General features: G+C 35.6%; 1 protein-coding gene and 1 long non-coding RNA gene across 3 annotated transcripts; one reads left to right on the forward strand and one right to left on the reverse strand.

The window, feature by feature from the left end:
* Positions 1 to 1,741: 1,741 nt before the first annotated feature.
* Positions 1,742 to 18,235, forward strand: LOC113642657 (immunoglobulin-like and fibronectin type III domain-containing protein 1). Of its 2 annotated transcripts, XM_047813372.1 has the most exons (24): positions 1,742 to 1,879; positions 3,413 to 3,478; positions 5,920 to 6,042; positions 7,633 to 7,772; positions 8,855 to 8,954; positions 9,088 to 9,111; positions 10,594 to 10,639; positions 10,789 to 10,978; positions 11,152 to 11,265; positions 11,374 to 11,542; positions 11,696 to 11,968; positions 12,080 to 12,586; positions 12,689 to 12,813; positions 13,756 to 13,897; positions 14,000 to 14,293; positions 14,389 to 14,685; positions 14,886 to 15,065; positions 15,214 to 15,342; positions 15,472 to 15,780; positions 15,872 to 15,957; positions 16,141 to 16,333; positions 16,534 to 16,827; positions 17,162 to 17,488; positions 17,600 to 18,235. In XM_047813372.1, the coding sequence occupies exons 2-24, from the start codon at positions 3,466 to 3,468 to the stop codon at positions 17,602 to 17,604; spliced, it is 4,080 nt and encodes a 1,359-aa protein (XP_047669328.1). In that variant the 5' UTR covers positions 1,742 to 1,879; positions 3,413 to 3,465; the 3' UTR covers positions 17,605 to 18,235. The 2 variants fall into 2 exon arrangements, with proteins under 2 accessions (XP_047669328.1, XP_047669329.1); XM_047813373.1 differs by lacking the exon at positions 9,088 to 9,111.
* Positions 16,598 to 20,227, reverse strand: LOC113642660. The gene is made up of 3 exons (XR_007140549.1): positions 20,169 to 20,227; positions 17,960 to 18,045; positions 16,598 to 16,697 (listed from the first exon to the last, which is right to left on the reverse strand). It is a non-coding gene; the product is annotated as an uncharacterized LOC113642660 (long non-coding RNA).
* Positions 20,228 to 21,268: the final 1,041 nt, after the last annotated feature.

Genomic DNA, 21,268 nt, shown 5'->3' on the forward strand with positions numbered 1-21,268 from the left:
CTTTCTCCATGTTTATGTGTGGCATCCTTACCTAATTATAGTGATATGAAAATGCTCCTGTTCTACAATGAGGAGACAAGTTCAAAATGATCTCAATTGTTTGACTTCGGGGCCTTTTATTTGTTTGACTTCTGGGGTCTGGATAACACCAATCTGATATTTAAATCATGTTTATGCTATAAATTACATACTCATACCATACCATACTATTCTATACTATAGTTATACTGTATATATATAAAAAAAAAAAACATACAACAATTTACAAATGTTGCATTTTACTAGAATAGTTTTATATATGTTTATATTTAGGGGGGCACGGTGGCTTAGTGGTTAGCATGTTCGCCTCACACCTCCAGGGTTGGGGGTTCGATTCCCGCCTCCGCCTTGTGTGTGTGGAGTTTGCATGTTCTCCCTGTGCCTCGGGGGTTTCCTCCGGGTACTCCGGTTTCTTTCCCCAGTCCAAAGACATGCATGGTAGGTTGATTGGCATCTTTGGAAAAATTGTCCGTAGTGTGTGATTGCCTGAATGAATGAGAGTGTGCGTGTCCCCTGCGATGGGTTGGCACTCCATCCAGGGTGTATCCTGTGTTGATGCCTGATGACACCTGAGATAGGCACAGGCTCCCCGTGACCCGAGAAGTTCGGACAAGTGGTAGAAAATGAATGAATGTTTATATTCTTTATACTGAAGGTGTCTGCTTGATATTTTATTCTACTGCCCATTATTTCTCATTATACTTATATACAAAGGATGCAGAGGTTTTAAGGGAAAGCTGTCAGGGAAAAACAGCTCATACCTATTGTTGTACAAAGATTTGCTATAATATCAATATTAGACATTTCTGTCCATACAGTCATTCTTTTTAAGTGTTTTATATCCCGGATGTCCCTGGCTGTGAGTAGAAAAGGTGTTGTTTTAGATGTCCTTTAGTTGTATAATAAACAGGAACTATAATCGATCATATTACATGACGTTACTATGCTGTAAATGGTACATCTTATCCAGTGCAGTTGGAATCACAACAGTCAGAAACTGGATACAGCATGTGAATACATGACACAGAGATGAGGTTATAGACCCCCTAATACTGCATTGAAGACCTGTGAAGATTTTCTTTTGAGATTAGTCTGAGCTTCAGTTACTCTTGAGTGGATGGTAAACTCCTACACTACCACACTTGTGTGTGGTTGCTCAGAATTCTGCAATTTCTATTCTATAATAATAATAATAATAATAATAATAATAATAATAATAATAATAATAATAATAATAATAATAATAATAATAATAATAATAATAAAGACATATTAAATAACACATCTGGAATTATGCAGTGAACAAGAACATTAACACATATCAAATACAAATCAACTCTATTTTATATTTTATATTGTAAATTCTCAGCTTCATGAAGGAGCTTCACCCTGGTGGATTTTCTGAATGTTCCCAAATAAGCTTTTTTCCTCTAACTTCTCCAGTATGAAGATAAAGCATGAGTACTTGAAAATACATTTAGATTTGAAGAAGTAAATTTATACACTGGCATTAGCTTCACTCTTTAAATATATATTGAATTGAGTATGTCCAAATTTTTATTCAGTAGTGTGTATAATTTCAACAGGACAGAATGTGACCATGTTGGAATAAGGCAAAAATCTTTCATTCTTTATCATAAAATATTAACAGACCATGTGCAGGACCGCCTTCTTAATGTAAGCCTCACCCAAATAAAAGCCGTTAACACCCGTGACAGCTGACTGACTTAGCTACCTATGGGGTTGCTCATTCAGTCTACCAATATTTACTGCTTTAAAAGGAGCATTTCGGTTAGGATAAAAAATCCAGGTGTGAAAGCTGTGCTTCAAGGATTATAAGGTAAGCCCTACCATTTGCAATCTACATGTAGGTGTCTATCATATATCGCAAATTACCTAGTCACGTTTTCTGAACAAAGGTTTCACATATTTACCTTCAAATAATCATATAATGGGCTATTATAGAGAAGTGAAAGAGAATACATCATGCATTTAAGAAGGAATCAGAACAGAAAACCGGAGTAACAACAGGAGTAACTTTATACCTGCAGCAAACAATAGAGTCAGGGTACTGATGTGTGTTTAAACAAAACTAAGTCTATTCCTAAATAAGTCGTTATAAGTCTTTTTTCTAGTCAGACTAGAGTGCAGATATCCAGTGGATGTAGAGATCATCCTTAACATCACATTATTTTTCGATGTTTCCTGTGTGTTAACTTCTGTTCATGCTGTTCTTTCAAGAACTGAAATGCATGTTGTTGAGGTGCAGTTCTCATGAATGAAACCACTACATGTTCATTGGTTAAATAAGGACCTCTGTTCCCTGCCATCCTCACACAAGCCTCTTTGGTACTGAAAATACCACTAGATTTGTAATTGTTAGAATCCAACATAATGTATAAATGCAAATATTATCTCATTAAGCAAATTTTAGGATATTATTCGATGTCGACATATCTAAATTTGTTAATATGACAGGATATCAGTTATTATTAAGGTATATTTTGCATGATTTTGTTTGTGTTTATTCACTTACTAGAATAATTTTATATCTAATACAGTAAGGAATAAAAAAAAGGTGATGAGCAAGGGTCTCAATGTTCATTTATTTATTTATTTATTTATTTATTTATTTATTTATTTATTTATTTATTTATTTATTTAATGCTTCATTAGCAGAGCTGTTATGGCTGCCAGCATATCCCTCATAGTTTTATTAGGTATGTGACCTATCAAAAGCAGAGCCTAAATAGCTGCTGATGCATCGAGAAGGATCTCATAACTGTAGAATGCCAGTAAAAGCTACATCGTCAGCTTCATATTACTACACATGCAGTGTCAATAATATCAAAATCTTAATATATCTTTATTGGCTAATAATGGAGGTCACAGGCTTTTCTTAAAGTAGGTAGGTGCTGCTACACCTATCTCGACATTATTTTTCTTACTGAAGTTTTAAAAAACAATTAGAATTTTTTTTAACTCAAAAGAAATGTAAGTATTGAAAATTTAACAGTATGATGACAGCATGATTAACGGATGATTAATAAAATCATTTCAACATCAGATTCCTGCAGGAGAAAGATGGCCTGGTTTTATTATGTGAATAGGAGAGGATAGATTACCATGTCCATGTTGGTTAAATAAGGATCTCTGTTCTCTCCCATTCTCACACAAGCCTCTTTGGTACTGAAGATACTGCGGAATTTGTAATTGTCAGAATCCAACATTATGTAAAAATGCAAATATTATTTCATATTAGGAAACAAATGCATTTTAATGCTGATTGAAATAAATGTGTAAATATGACAGGATATGTTATTATTATTATGCCATATTTTGCTGATCGAATTACCTTTTTTTTTATTTCCAGATCCAAGCCACCTTTTTAAACTGTGTAATAAAAAGCACAAAAGCATTTTAGAAATGTCTGCAACGGGTAAGTATTTTTCTTTCTGTTTTGTTTTGCAGAACAAAAATAAACAGTATTTTATGTCTAATCAACACCAAGCCAATACACAGTATAACTGTACTTCTGCTATTCTGTTCTTCTGTACTTCTGCTATAATTTATATGAAATAAATAAACAGTAGTCTCTCATTAAAATATGATTTCATTGCTTACAGTAAAATTTGTTTTAATAATTATATAGAGAGAAATAATTGGCATATTAAAAACTTGAGATTAAATAAGCGGTTTTATTCCAAAGTTTTGAAAATATGTGAGTTAATCACGTTGCCTGAAGTGTATTCATTCATGTGAACCAATATACACTTTTAAATTGAGCAAATTTAAAATTTAAAAAGAATCTCTGAAATTACATGAACACGTTTGAATAAATAAAATCTGGCCTTAAATTCCCAGCAAAAGGTTGCCAACAAGGACCAGAATCTCAACACAATGTTTCAGCATCTTGTGGAATCCATGCCATGAAGGCTATTACCATGTATTACTGTAATGTTCCAAATAAAGTGCTCAGTGAGTGTATGGTGTGCATGTATGAGCCTTCTTTGGCTAATTCTGGATTGAATTAGTGGAAACCCTCAAGTAGCACCCGAACATCACAGATGGAACTCAGTAAGGATGGATTGACCTGTTACTCTGTGTCAAGCAAAGGCTATTTCAAATAGGCCCCTGCTTTATTAGCTCATGGAATAGATCCCTGAACTCAGGAGGTTGTTTAGGATCGATTTACAATACCAAAACACTGCCAAATACCAAAATGGTAGCACAGCCAAGGGTCAAAACACAATTGGATACAAAATCAGAAGATGACCCAAAGTGTCTGGTACACAGATAGAGGTCTAAACTGTTTTGACAAGCAATGTTTCATGTTTATTTTTGTTTATTAGTTCCAATTACACATCACATCAATTTTCCTAGAACAGATCAAACATTACTGGATGATTTAGTGTCAAATCTTTCCCACTGCAATCAAACCATCGTAGATTTTGTTTGGAATGGTACTGAGACGACCTCACAGAGATCCGCATCCAGCTGTAATGCTCTGTTGTCTCCTGCACTAACAAACCATTCAACGAGGAAAATGCACAAAGGTTCGATTCAAATGATCTTAACACTCTGTATGTGAAAGCAACCTTAAGTTCCTACCTCTTCTGGGCAACATGACCAGCTAGAATAACCAAAACCATAGAGGGTTGGAAAAAACTGGCAGAAAATTTGGCAACATTGAATAATATATTCAAACCCCACAGCTCAATGTGTGGGAAGGAAATACATTAGATAATAAGACCTAACAAAGAACACTGTACCAATTTCTTTAAAGCATACATTAGCAACATAAACCCTCTTATACTATATGGGGCCATATTGAAGACCCAGTCAGTGACGTCACGATATGCTAATTTGTTTGAAGTCATACCTACGTAATCACCATCACCAAAATTGTACTTTTTGTTGATGGTGATTACGTAGGTATGACTTTAAACAAATTAGCATATCGTGACGTCACTGACTGGGTCTTCAACACGTGCCTTCGGGCGCATCATTGCAAACCTTATTTTGATGCTGGACACAGTTTTTCTGGAACTTCGTGCCAAGTTAAAGGGGTGTCGAGCTGTTTTAATTAATTTTTTAGATGTATTATATTATTTTATTGCTTTTGTATTAGTTGTTTGAAGAGTAAAAAAAAAGGTCGGTCTTAACGCAAATTTACAACCGGCAAGTCGGTCGGACTTAAAGCAAACAAAAAAAAAAAAAAAAAAATTGAGTCGGTCCTAAATTGACAGGGTCGGTCGGGTTACGACAAACAAGAATATTTTTAAGGATGGCCTGGGTTATTGTTATTAAAAAAAAGAATAAAAGACAGATTTTCAAAGAAAATCACATGTAATAATATGTAATGTAATGAAAACACCTCAGTAGTACACATGACAATGCAAACTTCTTGGATGTCCATTTATGTAAATAGGTATTATCTTGCAATTTGAGTACCTGATGTAACTTGTTGTGTTATATCCCTATGCTAATCTGCTAAAATGGTGGTTTTGCGTTATTTTTTATTATTCTACAATTGACTACAAAATACAAGTTATTTACTAGCTATTAGATGCTAGCAATAAAAAGCAATAAAAATGACTCATATCCTGTAGATGTGATTTATCCACTGTAGCAATTTACTGCCCTCTTGTGGCTGACTGTTACAAATTACGTGTGTGTGTGTGTGTGTGTGTGTGTGTGTGTGTGTGTGTGTGTGTGTGTGTGTGTGTGTGTGTGTGTGTGTGTGTGTGTGTGTGTGTGTGTGTTTCAATTTGTAATTTTTAACAGTCAAAACGCAGATGACAAAATTCCACGACAAATTCCTATTAAATAATTACTTTTCTAAATAAATAAATAATGTTTCTTTTGTGATTTTAACAGTGGCAATCAGGAAAAGTTCAAGAATACCTGGTGTTATTATCACACAGTATGTAGAAGAAATACCACCTGGAAAAAGTACCCCAGACTTCACCAGAAAACCCATGGCTGTAAACATTATGGAAGGTATTCAAACAACTTAATATTTTACATTTTTTCACAACTTTGCTATGCAGATTAAAGATCTACCTATATACATGCAGTACTGTGCAACTGTTTTATGCAGGCATGAAGAAAATCTTTAAAGTAAGAATGCCTTCAAATATATATATATTTTATTTGTCTATTTTTATCTATTTACAATGTGCAAAGTGAACAAACAGAAGAAAAATCTGAATCAAATCAATGTTATGACAACCCTTTAGCTTTAAACAAGCATCAATTCTTACACTTGAACAATTGCACAAAGTCAGGGATTTTGTAGGATCGGTCAGGTGTATGATTAACCGATTATACCACAAAGTTTCTAATCATCAATTTCATATGTAGCTTGAAACTCTGTCATTAACTGAAACAGAATCAGCTGTGTAGGAGTTTAAAACTGGGTGAGGAACAGCCAAACTTTTACTAAGGTGAGGTTGTGGAAGACAGTTTCATGTCATAGGTCATACACCATGGCAAGACTGTGTACAAGACACAAGGTAGTTATATTGCATCAGTAAGGTATCATTCAAGTTATATTGAAGAAACACAGGAAGTGGGCAAGGACCATAAATGCAAGGAATGCCAAGGAAATTTAATGCAGCAGATGAAAGACAGATCATGTATACTTCCCTTTGACACTGGAAGGTGCCCAGCAATGCCATCAGCAAAGAACTGGCAGAAACCAGTGGGACCCATGTAAACCCATCTACTGTCTGGAAAAGTCTGGCCAGAAGTGGCCTTCATGGAAGAACTGTATCCAAAAAAACCATACCTCCGAAGTAAAAACAAGGATAAGGGGCTTAACTGGGTTGAGGAAAAATGGCCTCAGTGCTCTGGACTGATGAGACATAATTTTAAATATTTGGCTGTATCAGGAGGCAGGTTGTTTGCCAAACAGCTGGGGAGCGGTACAATAAAGAGTGTCTACAGGCAACAGTGAAGCATAGTGTATATTCCTTGCAAGTTTGGGGCAGTTCTTCAAATGGTGTTGGAGATTTGGTCAGAATTATTAGTGTCCTCAATGCTGAAAAATAAAGGGAGATATTTATTCATCATGCAGTACATCAGGAAGGCATCTAATTGCCCTGAGATTTATTCTGCATCCAGACAAAAACCCCAAGCATACAGCTATGTCATTAAGAACTACCTTTATTATAAAGAAGAACAGAGTCCTGGAACAGATGGTTTGGCCCCCACAGAGCCATGATCTCAACATCATAAAGTCTGTCTGGGATTACATGAAGAGACAAGGATTTGAGCCAGTCTGTGGTTAGGTCCCCAAAATACAAGTGTACCTAGAAGAATTGATGTGTTTTGCAGGCAATGGCTACACCGTATTTCACTTCTGTTCATTTACTTTCCATTTTGTTTATTGATTTTTTCAAGGATTGAGGAATGAGGAAGGTTCTAAAGCACTGATTTAAATGCTGCCTAAAATGTATTATAAGGAAAACAAATAAAGGTTTTTAATCTTAATATGACTGCTCCAATGTCACAAGGCCCTTTTTTTTTTTTGTTTTTTTTTGTTTTTTTTAATCAGAGCACTACTATGATCTAACTTTATGATTGCAGGTAAATCGGCTACTTTCAGAGCAGCGGTGAAAGGAGAGCCAGCACCCACCATCCAATGGGCACGTAACAAAGGAGATATCTCAGATCCAGAGAAATATAATACAAGATATGATGAAAAGACTGGAGAGTACATATTACAGGTAAAATGTTAATCATTCATGCACTTAAGTACGACTTTACCTTGATCAGGGTCGTGGTGAACCAGGAGCCTATCCTGAGAACACTGAAGCAATACAACCTTAATGGGATTTCTGTCCATTGCAGGGCATCATGCACACACATTCCTACCATTTAGTGGAACCACCTACCAAACAAACACGGTTTTAGAAGATAAGAGAAAACCTACAGAAAGTCCACAGGGGCACATGTGAAACTCTGCATAAACAGTAACCAGAGCTCAACATTGAACTGGGTATCCTGGAACGCTACTCATTGTACCATCATGCCAACTATTTAAATGTCAGTTCCAGTTAATTTAGGTTTTCAGACTGGGCTAATTATCACTTACAGTACTCGCTTTCAGCAAATGATTTATCCTTGTCAGGGTCATTGTGGATCCAGAGCCTTTTCTATGAACACTGGGGGTGAGTCAGTAATACTTTCTGGATGGACACAGTTTAATTACTGTGGTTCAGTGCAAAACAGCAAAGCAAACAATCAGCATATTTTTATATACCTCCGTCCAATTATAATTATAGTCAACATTATCTTTATAGATCTTCAGAAACTAAACATTATTTTACACATCATTGTAGGTCTATTTAATATTTTAATCCAAGTCAAAATCTTTAGCAACCCAAAAGTGCTGTTTTTGATTTGTTGTTTTATATACTTATTTAATGAATACTTTAGGCACACTTTCATAGATTTTATTTACAATTACAGTGAACAGAGTTAAAATAAAACAGTTCACAATTCTTAAGAAAAAAGATGACATGAAATCACTTTCAGAAGTAATACTGAGGTGAAATATCATACTGCTTAAATGAATAATCATTCATACCATCCAGCCCCAGGTGCTGTTTGTTTTGGTTTCTAGTTGATGAGAGAAGATGACATTATTTTTTTCTTATAATATGAAATATTTCTAACATATCTAAGTCTTAACATTGAGAGATGGCTGTGAACATTAAAAAAACTCTTTTACTTCTTTTAGAAAATTCTGCAAAATATATTCTTACTCACTGTATAATCAAATATTCTGTTTATGTTTGTGTTATAGATATTAAATGTAACAGCTGACCAAGCAGGCATATACAAATGTTTTGCTACAAACCCATTTGGTAAAGCTGTTTGTACAGCTACGCTTAAAGTTATTGAAGGTAAGACATAATTTATGTCCATAGATAAAATACTACTACTTCTACTATTACTACTACAACTAATAATAATAATAATAATAATAATACCAACAATTCCTTGTACCCCAGCTTCATTGTAATCATTCTTTTTCAGCTGGATTCAGGAAAAATAGGCCAGGTATGTTTAAGAATCCTAGAGTAAATCTGATGTTTATAAGTGCACAGCTCAAAGTTTATTTCTCTCTCTTGAAGTTAACAGACAAAAGAACTGCAGTGTACTAAAGTCTCTCAAAATATTCAAATGGTAGTTGACTAGGTTTAGGTCATCAAGCTAAGATGTTACAGCATGAAAAGAAAACTCACAATAGATTCTTTCAATAGAAGTGTCATTTCAGGTAGTTCTTTAGATTTGTTTGATGACAGACATTGTTCAGACTGTCAGGGAAGGTTCATTCCACTTCCTGTATGCCAGGACAGAAGAGAGTCCAGTCTAGTCCAGTCAATTCAAGCCATGCTAGAACCTTGAAACTGATAAGTTCTAAGTATGTGGCACTGGTCCATTTTTGGCTTTGTAGGCAAAAAGTGTTTTGAATCTCATATGGGCAGCAACAGAAAGCCAGTGGAAAGAAAGAAAACAATGAGGTGGTGTAAGAGAATTTGATGAGCTCACTGAATTAGATAGAACATATACAGTAGCCAGATCTGTCAGAAGTGAGTTGCACACAAGAGTTTAAACTTGAGATGACAAGAATCTGAACAAGCACCTGAGTGGCCTCCATGGAAAGATATGTTTGGAACTTCCTGATGACCAACTGAGGCAAGAAGGATAGTTGTTGAGAACTCCCCCAAGGTTGTATGCAGTGTAATACCATGTAAATACCATGTAAATGTTTAACTGACATAAGGTGAGTAATAACATGAACTAATTGACTGATCAACATACTAAGTAGAACTATAAACAAATAAAAAATTCTAATGTGTGGATCTTCTATCAAGACAAATAATTTAATTGTTTCCTAATTGCTGTTGTATATGAGGAATAAAAATTTGATCAACAAGATGTGCTGATATCAATAATCAATTGTAATCCAAATCACACTAACCTCTCATTGATTATTTTCCTATAACAGCAAACCTCATTATTCTATTCTTTATATTATTGTGTATGTACAACTTTTAACAGATACCGTTATCCAGAACAATTTACGGAATTGCTTAGTCATCAACATCAAAGAAAAATTACAACCTCTCATTTACATTCTCATACTAGTATATATAGACCTTACATGGTCTATTGAGAAAAATGAAATAGTTAAGGGGTTCAATCTGTAGATTAAGTAGAATTCAAATGTTAATTTTGATTAGCTAAGCAAAATGGCATTGCAAAACCATGCGCATATATCTTAAATACACTCAAGTGAATTATCTTAAAATCTTAAACATCTAAATATGACAAAAGTATACATATGTTTAGCCTGCCAAATCCACAATGATAATCTTTGAAAACACAATCTGTTTAGATGTAGTAGTTGTGTTTTAACTGAAATTTAATTTAAAGATAATGGTAAAAGGATTCAGACTAGACATTAGATGGATAGTTTGGTGAGTCAAACATTTATTTATTTATGTATTTATTTGTTTGTCTATTTATTTATTTCAGGGCAAAATGAACCTGAAGACTTCAGAAAAATGCTGAAGAAAACTGTGTAAAGTATTACAACCAAATAATCGGGGGATCTCCTTTTGTTTTTGTTTGTTTCACATTATCTATTTTTACAGTTAATATGTATTGTATGGATAGCAAATCTCTTTCAAAATATTGCTGTGATGTTCTACTTTGTCACTTTTTGCATAGAGTTGTGAAAAAAGCTAAACCAAAACCAATGAAAGAGGGAGAGGTTGACCCAAAGTTTTGGGAGGTGTTATTAAGTGCTCAGAAGAAAGATTATGAGCGCATTTGTCGCGAGTTTGGAATCACTGATTTCCGATGGATGTTGAAGAGACTCGCCGAAATGAAGAAGGAGAGAGAGGAAGAACAGGAGAAGGTACTGTATCAGCATAGCACTTAAGACTGCTGCAATCAAAGATTAAATTAAAGTGTTTACCCAGGCCACTGTATTTTCACCAAATGTTCTTGATTTTCCATTGACCACGATTTTGTTTTTAGATGCAATGAACACATATTGTGCCCTACAGTATTGTTCTTTATTTTACACAGTATGTGGAAACAGTTGGAAATATGAAACCAATAGAGATTAAACCAAATGGAAGAGCTGAATTTGAACTTGACATGAAGCTCAAGAATCCCAATAGCAACATTTATCTCTACAAGGTGAGAACCAACAAAGTTCAGAAACAGTGATATTTTGTGTAGTGGAGACATATAAAATCACTCTGCTTAGGTGTGCTGTATCTAATTCAATTTCTTTATTCTTTGCAGAATGGTGATGCAATTGAATATGGTGATGGCACGGATGATTCTTTCAAACACAATCTGAAAAAAGTTGGTGATAAATATTCTTTTAGCATTAATAACGTGTGCCCAGACGATGCAGGCCTGTATCAAGTGGATGTTGAAGATGCAAACATGTTTTCAACTGAATTGGAGAGTAAGACTAAATTTAATCACTGTGTTAAAAATGTTAACAATCAACATCAACTGCATAGTTAGTGTTGTTTTAGAAATCTATAGAGCAAAGAGCTGCTCTAGAGTTTGGCGTAAAGCAGCATAGCCAACCTCCCTCATTAATTTCTTTCCTCAGTTCCTGATGTTGAAATTGATAGCATTCTGAAGGATGTCACAGTAGTCAAAGGAAAAGATGCTACATTTGAGTGTGTATTATCTGGTCCTGCGTCAAAAATTACTTGGTGTGCCAATGATGCATCCATTGAGCCAGGGGATAAATACAACATAACAGTCTCAGAAGACATGCTTACTCACAAACTAATAGTAAAGAACTGTGGAGCAGTGGACAATGGTACCATCACAGTTATTGCTGGGGTCAAGTTATCCAAAGCAGCTCTGACTGTAAAAGGTGGGTTGTTGTTGTTTGTTTAATATGCCTATAGGCATAAATTAAATAAGTAACAAAATTATTCTCTAAAAGTAACAAAATTCACCATTTACTGTGCCTTTTCTCATGTAGATGATTCAAATGCCCTCCAGAAAGGCCAGAGAGGTACAGATAATGCTGAAAAGTTGAATAAAGAGCAGGCCAGGAAGCTACAGGGCACAACAAACAAAACAGCTAAAGGAGCTGGTAGTAGTGGATACAGCCTTGGGGATGGGATTGGAAAAGATGGAATCATGGGAGATGGAGGTAGTCAGGAGGCAAAGGGAAAAGGTGAATTAGGAAAAGATGGGTTGGGAGAAAAAGGACTACTCGGAGATGGTTCAGGCAAAGATAGATCAGGAAAAGATGGCCTATCTGCAGTTGGATCAAAAAAAGATAGATCGGGAAAAGATGGACTGTTAGATGATGGATCAGGAAAAGATGGAGCAGGAAAAGATGGACTATTGGGTGATGGGTCAGGAAAAGATGGTTTTGAAGTAACTGGAGCTGGTGGAGACATGACAAATGGAGATGAAACTGGAGATTCTAAGCATAAAAAGAACCTTGGAGCTGGCCTGTTGGTTTCTGACACAAACAAAGGTATATACTGTATGCTAAACTCTGGTTTTAATAAACAAAAATGAATTGTGCATAACATAGCATTAATCTGAAAATTAGTATCTCCACTGCTCTTGTCTACAGAACCCGAAGTCCGCTTTGTTAGTGGATTGTCTGATACTGCTGCCAATCTTGGAGAGACTGCAGAATTATCTTGCACACTCAGCAGTAAGGACTCTATTGGAATTTGGTACAAAGATGGTCAAAAGGTGAACCCTTCTTGATTTCCTCTACCACTTATCCTACCTGAATAAGAATATCACAGAAATTCAGGGGCACAAGAACAGGGATACCCTAGACAGAGTGCCAACCTATCATAGGGCACAATCACTTACACACAAACACTATGCCAAGCTTACAATGGATGTTTTTGCATTGTTTTTGGACATGGGGTTGAAATCCCTCAAAGCACAGGGATAACAGAAACTCCATGCATACAGGAATCAAACTCCCAGACTAGGAGTTGTGAGGCAAAGAAGATAACCACTAAGCAACAATGCCCCTAAACTTTATTTTTTAACAACATATGAACTTTATTTTTTAACAACATATGAACTTTATTTTTTAACAACATATGAACTTTATTTTTAAGCAACATATGAACATAATGTAAATATGTAGTGCACCTGTTGTTGTTGCACTTGTGTACACTCTGTATCCCACCAATCATTATTTGTAAGGAGTTTCTGTGGTGTTAAAAACATTGCATATCTATCTTCTAAGAGTACAATACAAGCTTTCCTTTCTCACGCAATTGCTGTGTAATAGCAGAAGTTGTATGAGGCGTTGAAATGTGGTGTGCAAAACAAGTGTATATATTGTATGTTTACAAAAAACCCCTTTGTTCAGACACCTCTATGTTTGCACATTGTAATGTATAATACAATGAACTGTCTTTTGTCATTCATTGTTTGCAATAGGTTGCACACAATGCATTTTATGTGGATAAGACAAATTAGTCCTTAGGTCTGTGTTGTTTTATGAAGCTCTATGTTTTATGTAACACCATGATCCTAAAGAAATGCTGTTTTATTTCACTGTGTAGCCAGGTTTATATGGTTGAACTGACAATAAAAGCCTCTTGACTTGACTTGACTAACGTACAACAGAAATCTTTAGCATGTTCTATTCTTTTTTGTTTTGTGGATCAGCTGGAATCTATGAACGGGATTACTGTTTCCAAAGAGGGCGCCATTCACAAACTAATACTGAAGAATTGTCAGGAGGGTAATGCAGGGGTGTATAGATTTGAAGCAGAAGGACGGAAATCAGAGGCCACATTAACTATTAAAGGTAAAAACAACAAACTGATTTCATGTTTTGATTATCATATAACCAACCATACATCTTATAAGTAGTAATGAACTTCTCTCCATTCTCTCCATTCATATTTAGAGCCGCCAAAAATTGATGCAGATGCCCTGGGTAAGTTCTCAGAAGCTGTTGTTGTAAGAGCTGGTGAAAATGCAATTTTCAAGCTTCCATTCTCAGGAAAGGAACCAGTCAGGGTGCAGTGGTTCAAAGATGAAGAGGAGATTTTGAAAGGCCCTGGTGTCAGGATTGAGAGTTCCTCAACCCAAAGCCAGCTTCTTCTTAATAAATGTCAGCGTAAAGACACTGGAGAAGTGAAAATCAAACTTAAGAACGAATTTGCCACCACTGAGGCTAGAACTAAGCTTATTGTACTTGGTATGTTGTTGGTTACCCAGCTTTGTAGGAAGTGATTAAAACAACTAAAAAGTAACAAGAGCTTTTTTATGATCTTTACATTTCTTCTTTTCTAGACAAACCAGGTCCACCACAAGGACCTGTAGATGTGGTAGAAAGTTCACTCTCTGCTATTGAATTTAAATGGAGGCCTCCAAAAGATGATGGGGGCTGTCCTGTGACCAATTACATCCTAGAGCGCCAGCAGGTGGGACGTAACACCTGGACTAAAATTGGAGAAATCTCTGCACAACCCGCATACAGAGACACAGATATTGACCGTGGCAGGAAGTACTGCTACAGAATAAGTGCCAAAAATTCAGAAGGCATTAGTGATATCATTGTAACCGATGATATTGCAGCTGGCACACTGGGTACATTTTTAATATAGTTTTATGTGCTATATGAACCTCATGAATGTTAACCAAACTAAGAGTTTGTGTTCCTCAGCTACTTTGTGTGTTTATTGTTTAAAAAACTAAAATTTCCTGAGCTGCAGAAAATATAAGTATGTTCTCGACATTTCATGTTGCTGCTTAGGTTAAATTTATTGAGCTTAGCTCTGTTTTTTCAGCTTTCCCTGGACAGCCTGCTTCTCCAAAGGTGGTCAGTGCTTTCAAGGACTGTATTAATCTATCATGGTTCATGCCAACAAACACCGGTGGGGGAAGTATTATAGGCTACAATCTGGAGAAACGCAAAAAAGGCAGTAATGTCTGGAGTCAAGTGAATCCTCTAAATGAGCCAATTAAAGGTGTTTTTTTTTTTTTTTTTTTTTTTGTAAATTCCATGTCAAAATCTTCTCATGCATAATTTGCTTGTTTTTATGTGCAATTAGTGATTCAGATGTTGTCCAGATGTAAATTGCATCACAAATGCTTACATATTTGTATAATTTCCAGAGAAAAAGTATGCAGTGACGGATGTGATGGAAGGAGCCGAGTATGAATTCAGAGTGATTGCAATTAACACATGTGGTCCTGGAGAACCGAGTGTCCCCTCTGATAGTGTGTTTGCAAGAGACCCTAAAAGTAAGATTAAACAACAACAGAGTTTGTTAGACTTTTTTTAGGTTTCCTGGCTAGTGACTTTAGACTTTCCAATCTAACCTTTTTGATATTTATTGTATATTTCTCATTATATTACTTTTCTCACCACAGAGCCTCCTGGGAAGATTAAAGATCTCAAGGTAACTGGTTCAAGTTATAACACTTTGTGCCTGGCTTGGTCTAAACCAAATGTGGTGAAAGGAATGGAAGATGAAGTAAAAGGGTACTTTGTAGAAATCAGACCTACAGACCAAATTGAGTGGAGCCGCTGCAATACAAATGCTATTGTCCAGACCTATTTTACTATAACAGGTTTAAAGCCCCTAGCCATGTACTGGGTCAGAGTGATTGCAACCAATGAAGGAGGGGAGGGAGAGCCACAAGGATTTGACAACTACATCACTGCCATGCCTCCACCTGGTAGGTGTGAATGCCGTTCAACTTTTAGTTGTTTCTTTAGAAACTCTGCCTTAATATGACATTTGCTGTAACATTCAATTTGATTTTACAGTAAAACCAAAATTTACGGACCGCAAGATGAAAAATTTTATGGTTGTGAAAGCTGGAAACACAGTCCGAGTCAGCATATGTTTTGAGGTACTATACTTTAAACCCTGTGACTGATAACTACTTAAAACCTCAGGAGTTCAACTGTAGCTTGAAACCACATTTTAATAATACATTAATAATTGTTAAAACAGTTACTTACAATATATAGATAAAAATTCTTGTATTATTGAATATTATTATTCAAGTTTGCTATTAATATTTTACTTACAGGCCTCTCCTTTACCAGACATCACTTGGCTAAAAGATAATGTGCCTGTGGCTAAACATGTGACAATTACTAATTCTGAGAAGGTTTCCCAGCTGCTCATTCCAACTTCCAATCGATCAGACAGTGGCATCTACACTATCCTTGTCAAAAATATGGTTGGCCAGGAAACGTTCAGTGTAGATGTTAGAGTCACTGGTAATATAAATCTATCATCATAAATCACACATTTATGTTGCTACAGTACTTTGGCAAATTTTATTAAAAATTTTAGCCTCTGTTGAAAAACATTCTACTGGTACTCTGTAAACTGAATGTGTAAATTCACCTGGTGTCACTTGCAAAGATTTGTCCTTGAAGGTTTTCAATAATTATACTGATAGCTTAAATGATTTCAGATGAACCCAAACCTCCGGGTGAAGTGCAACTTGAGCAGAATGTTGAGGGAACATTAACTCTCACCTGGACTCCATCTCCTGATGAGAAACGAGATGACCGTCTTCACTATATGGTGATGAAACGAGACTCTGTTAAACGGACCTGGTGGACGGTAGCAGATCACCTGTTCAACCACAAATTTACCATGGTTATTATGCAAGGGAGAGAGTATAAATTCCGTGTATATGCTAAAAATGATATGGGGCTGTCTGAGCCATCTGAGTCTCCAACATGGGGAGCTGTTAAAAAGAAAGGTTTGGATTTGCATAGGTTTTTATTGATATTTTTTACACCCAGTCTTTTGTCTGTAAAATATGGATTATATCATATTCATAACATTTCAACCCATTCACAAACCAATCACTACAATAATTAGTAAATAACAATAAGTATAAATAAATATACATACATTTTTGACACTGCATCCTATTTAAGATCAGTAATTGCTTTTTCAAATCAGTCATTTAACTAATTGAAGAGTTCTACCATCAATACCAGAAGAACAATTCAAAAACCAAGAACATATTAATTTTGGGCCTTTTCACATAATCAGAACCATGTGTTGAATGCTGTTTTCCTTCTCTCAAGGTAAATTCATAGTAACCCATCCAGAACCAAAGAACTTGAACTTCCAGTCAGCCCCCAAATTCACAGTGCCTCTGAAACTGCACATAGCACCAAAGGGTTATGAGTGCTACATGAGTTGTGCTGTGAGTGGTACACCAACCCCTCGTGTCACCTGGTATCATAACAATGTTAGTCTCAACACAAATACCAATTACTACATCTCCAACACATGTGGAGTCTGCTCCCTGCTCATTCTGATGGTGGGCCCTAAAGACACAGGAGAGTACAAAGTTGTGGCAGAGAACCATCTGGGCCAGGCTGAGACTTCTACCAATCTCACAGTCAGAGGTATAAAGATATTGACAACAAAGTTTCTGTTATTAAATATTATGTTTTAAAAGAGGCTGTGTAGTAAGAAGTGATCTAATTAATATTTGCTTTTACTTTTTTGACTGCCAGAATAAAAAAAAAAAGCCAAAACATCTGCTGCAACATGAACCCTGAGGCTAGAGCCCCTGGATCAAACCAAGCTGTACTCATTAGTAGTGGTGGCATACTGTAGCCCTTTCTACTGAGAACATTTTTTTTGGAACTTTTGTGAAAATTCTGAGAGTCTGAATTAATTGTGTGCATATTTATTAGAATATTCAACAGGATAAACATTAAGCCAAATTAATATAACCTTAATTCATCTACTAATTCTAATTTGAATAGAATGAGAGAGAGAATGTGAAGACTTATTTTCTGGAATGCCAATGTATTTTTGTTTGCTAAATTTAGAACCAAAACTATTAAAAATATCTAAAGATTAAAGCTCACCTGAAGAGGATATGAGTATTGGCTTTCCTTTTTTTTTTTTTTTTTGCATGATTCAGTATATTTAGTCTTCTGCAAAATATTTTCCTCTGTAAAAAATGTAATAAAACACTGAATTACATAAAAGAAATATGTATTGATTTACTGGATATTTTAAGGTTAATACAGTATGTGTTTTTCTACAGACAACTGACAGAAAAACACTATTAAGAGACACTGGTGAAAATGTTGAAACATACAAATTGTGACAAAGGGATGACATGGCTTGACATTTTACGAAATAAAGTGCCTATTAAAAGTCTACGCATGCTTTTAAAGTTTTTGTGACATAAAAAAATAAACCAAAGATGAATCATGTCAGACCTTTGTATTGAGACATTCAACAAAATACTTGGTAAAATGGCAAATAGTGTAAAGGTGCCAAAAGAATGGTTGCTTTATTCCACTTGAAAAGGCATTTCTGTTTCACATGAAATTATTTAGGGAAGGTAATGCTCAGTATGCACTCACAGCAGGCTATACTGACTGGAAAAATACAACTGGACAGCCACAGAAAGGCCACTGTTGCTTTTCTTCTGTTCTCTGCTGATGCTGGACATTCGACATTGAACAGAGATTATAAAGAGGGTGCATTACTCTGGATTTTGGAAAAAACATTAAAAGCACAGGCAGAGCATTTACACACACACACACACACACACACACACACACACACACACACACACACACACAGTGCAGAAGTAAGAATCAAACTGGAAACACACTAGACAAACGTCTGTACCACTAAGCCACCATGACACACACTCCACCCACCACCAGACACTGAAGAAACTGGTAGAAATATTGTTTATAGTTATATTAGGGTGCGCTGATATTTGGTGAGCAATCAGTAATAGTGGCCCCGACTCCTAATCCAGTTGTCCTCATAACCAATAAAAAAAAAAACATTTTTGTTTGGACTTGGTTTTTAGGCTACACCGTTGTACACAATAAAACTATTAAAACGGTGAACGTTTTTTTTTTACCTTTGCTGTGTGCTAATTAAGGCGTCTTAACTTTATAAATGTAAAGCATCCCATGTCAATGATGCTTCATGACTGTAAATTTGTAGCAGTTTTTAGTTGTAAAATACAAATTGATCGCTGTAGTCTATAGTACTGAAGATGAAGGCTTAATTTCCCATTTTGTCGCCATCTACTGGCCAAATAGCGCTAATCCAACATAATACAGTCTGGAAATAAAACTGCTCAATGGTGAGCTTTAAAACAAATCCAGGATAAAAGATATAATAACATAATTTGTACAGATGAGGAAGTTTAAGTGGTCCATAAACTTAAACAAAACAATTAAAGTGGATTCTGCTCTGTTGCTGTAGGAAATCCACCTCCAAGATATAGTTAAAATGCAAGAACAAAACACAATACAGAACAAGGTTACTCTGATCAGCATCAGTAACCAGCTGGAAGGACCGATCAAAGGCTGAACCCAAACTGAGCATGATAACTGCACTAGGGGAAAGTCGGAGAGAAGATGGTTGATGAAGAGCAGAGCACCGGATACTGTGAGATGCAGCAGTGGCTAGAGAACCTTCAGATAAAACACAGGCCTTTTGAGCTCAGTCCTCCACCAACACCTCACCCCAAAAAAGTATGATGGCTCTTTACCTGATTCGAGTTTTCTTGCCTTTTTTTTTTTTTTTTTTTGCATCGCTTCAGGTATCTGTTATGTCTGCCCACTCTCCAGGACTTGTACGACACAAGAACCAGAAACCGGGCAGGGAAAATCACTACTGACCGTTTGCACCTTGGACATAACCTCTTTCAGCTCCTCGCTTCTGGCAGGTGCTACAGAACTTTGCTTACTAAAACTGCTAGACAAAGGAACAGTTTCTTTCCCCAGGCAATCACCCTGATCAACAACTCACCATAATTATATTCACTGCTTCTTATCATAAGTACTGCATTATCAGTACTGTCAGTCATCAAATCATCTGTATATTACTCGCTAATTCTGCTGTATATTGCACAAAAGCATAATATTGCACAATATTGCTATTTGCACTCCCACACTTTACATACATAACTCATATTCTATATTCATATTTTATATATTTTACTCATTCTATATCCATATTTTATTCTCATTCTGTTTACATTGTATCTCATCGTCTGCATTGTTTTCTGGTATTGTATAGTGTTATTTATGTCTGTACCTTTGAGAGTCACAAACTGCTGGAAAGAAATTCCTTGTGTGTGTCAACACACTTGGCCAATAAATCTGATTCTGATTCTGATTCACTCTTGTTCTCCATTAAATGGTGTGATTATTCCACTTGCATCTGTGTTTAAATTGCTCAAAAGCAAGAAAATGACGAATTCACAGCAGTAGGATCTGAGGAATGCATACATGTTAACTTTTAAATATTGTTTGCTCTAAAACAAAAGCAACAAACTGATGATGATGATTTTAGGTGAAACTCGCTGCTTCCTATTGTGTTTTAAATATTATAGCTTCTATTTTCTGACCCATTGCTACTATAGTTTGTGGGAATTTGTCATTTGTTAGTGTTCTAATTGGTATAAATTTGATCCCATGCTTATTTTTGGTGCCAGTAGTTAAATCAGAGAAAAATATAATAGCCTGGTTGTAATTATTAAGTGATTCTTTCCAAATGAAACAAAATATTTTTTAATGTATGTTTACACAAGGTTCACTTGTACTGTTTAGGCTTCTGGGCTCAATATCTTAAAAGCAAACAAAACCTTACAGAAAAATAAACAGAATTGGATACTTAATGTTCATAGCTTGACATTCTAACAGTGTGAATCCACGCCGACATGGTTTTGCATATGTGTGTAGAGTCATTTCAGTGTTCTTATTTTTATTTTAGATTTATAACAATATCATACACAGTGCTTTTATTTAATCACCTAAAGTGAGGTACAACACTATGAACACCTGGTTAAAAACATATGTACTCTGTATTTTGTTTTCAGTCTCAAAGGATTCATTGCATAAATCTGGAGTATGCCCAATGATTCTGCCACAAATGCTGTGCACAAAAAGCCATAGGATTAAGATGGCTGTAAAGATTAAGAATCAAGGCCAAGTTGAACAACAAAGTTCACTGGAAGAGTGAAACTTCTTCCAATAAACCCTCAACACCAGATGATCGCCAGGGAGGTATTGGCTAGAACTCACAAATATTTTATTGCTAAATAAAATTTATTTAAATATATGAATGCATTCTTAATCTCTGTAGCTCAGTCATACATAATCCTGCTAACAAACAAATACAGTGCAAAGGCTGTT

This window comes from Tachysurus fulvidraco, chromosome 5 (genome assembly GCF_022655615.1).
Source record: "Tachysurus fulvidraco isolate hzauxx_2018 chromosome 5, HZAU_PFXX_2.0, whole genome shotgun sequence".
Taxonomy (NCBI): Eukaryota; Metazoa; Chordata; class Actinopteri; order Siluriformes; family Bagridae; genus Tachysurus; species Tachysurus fulvidraco.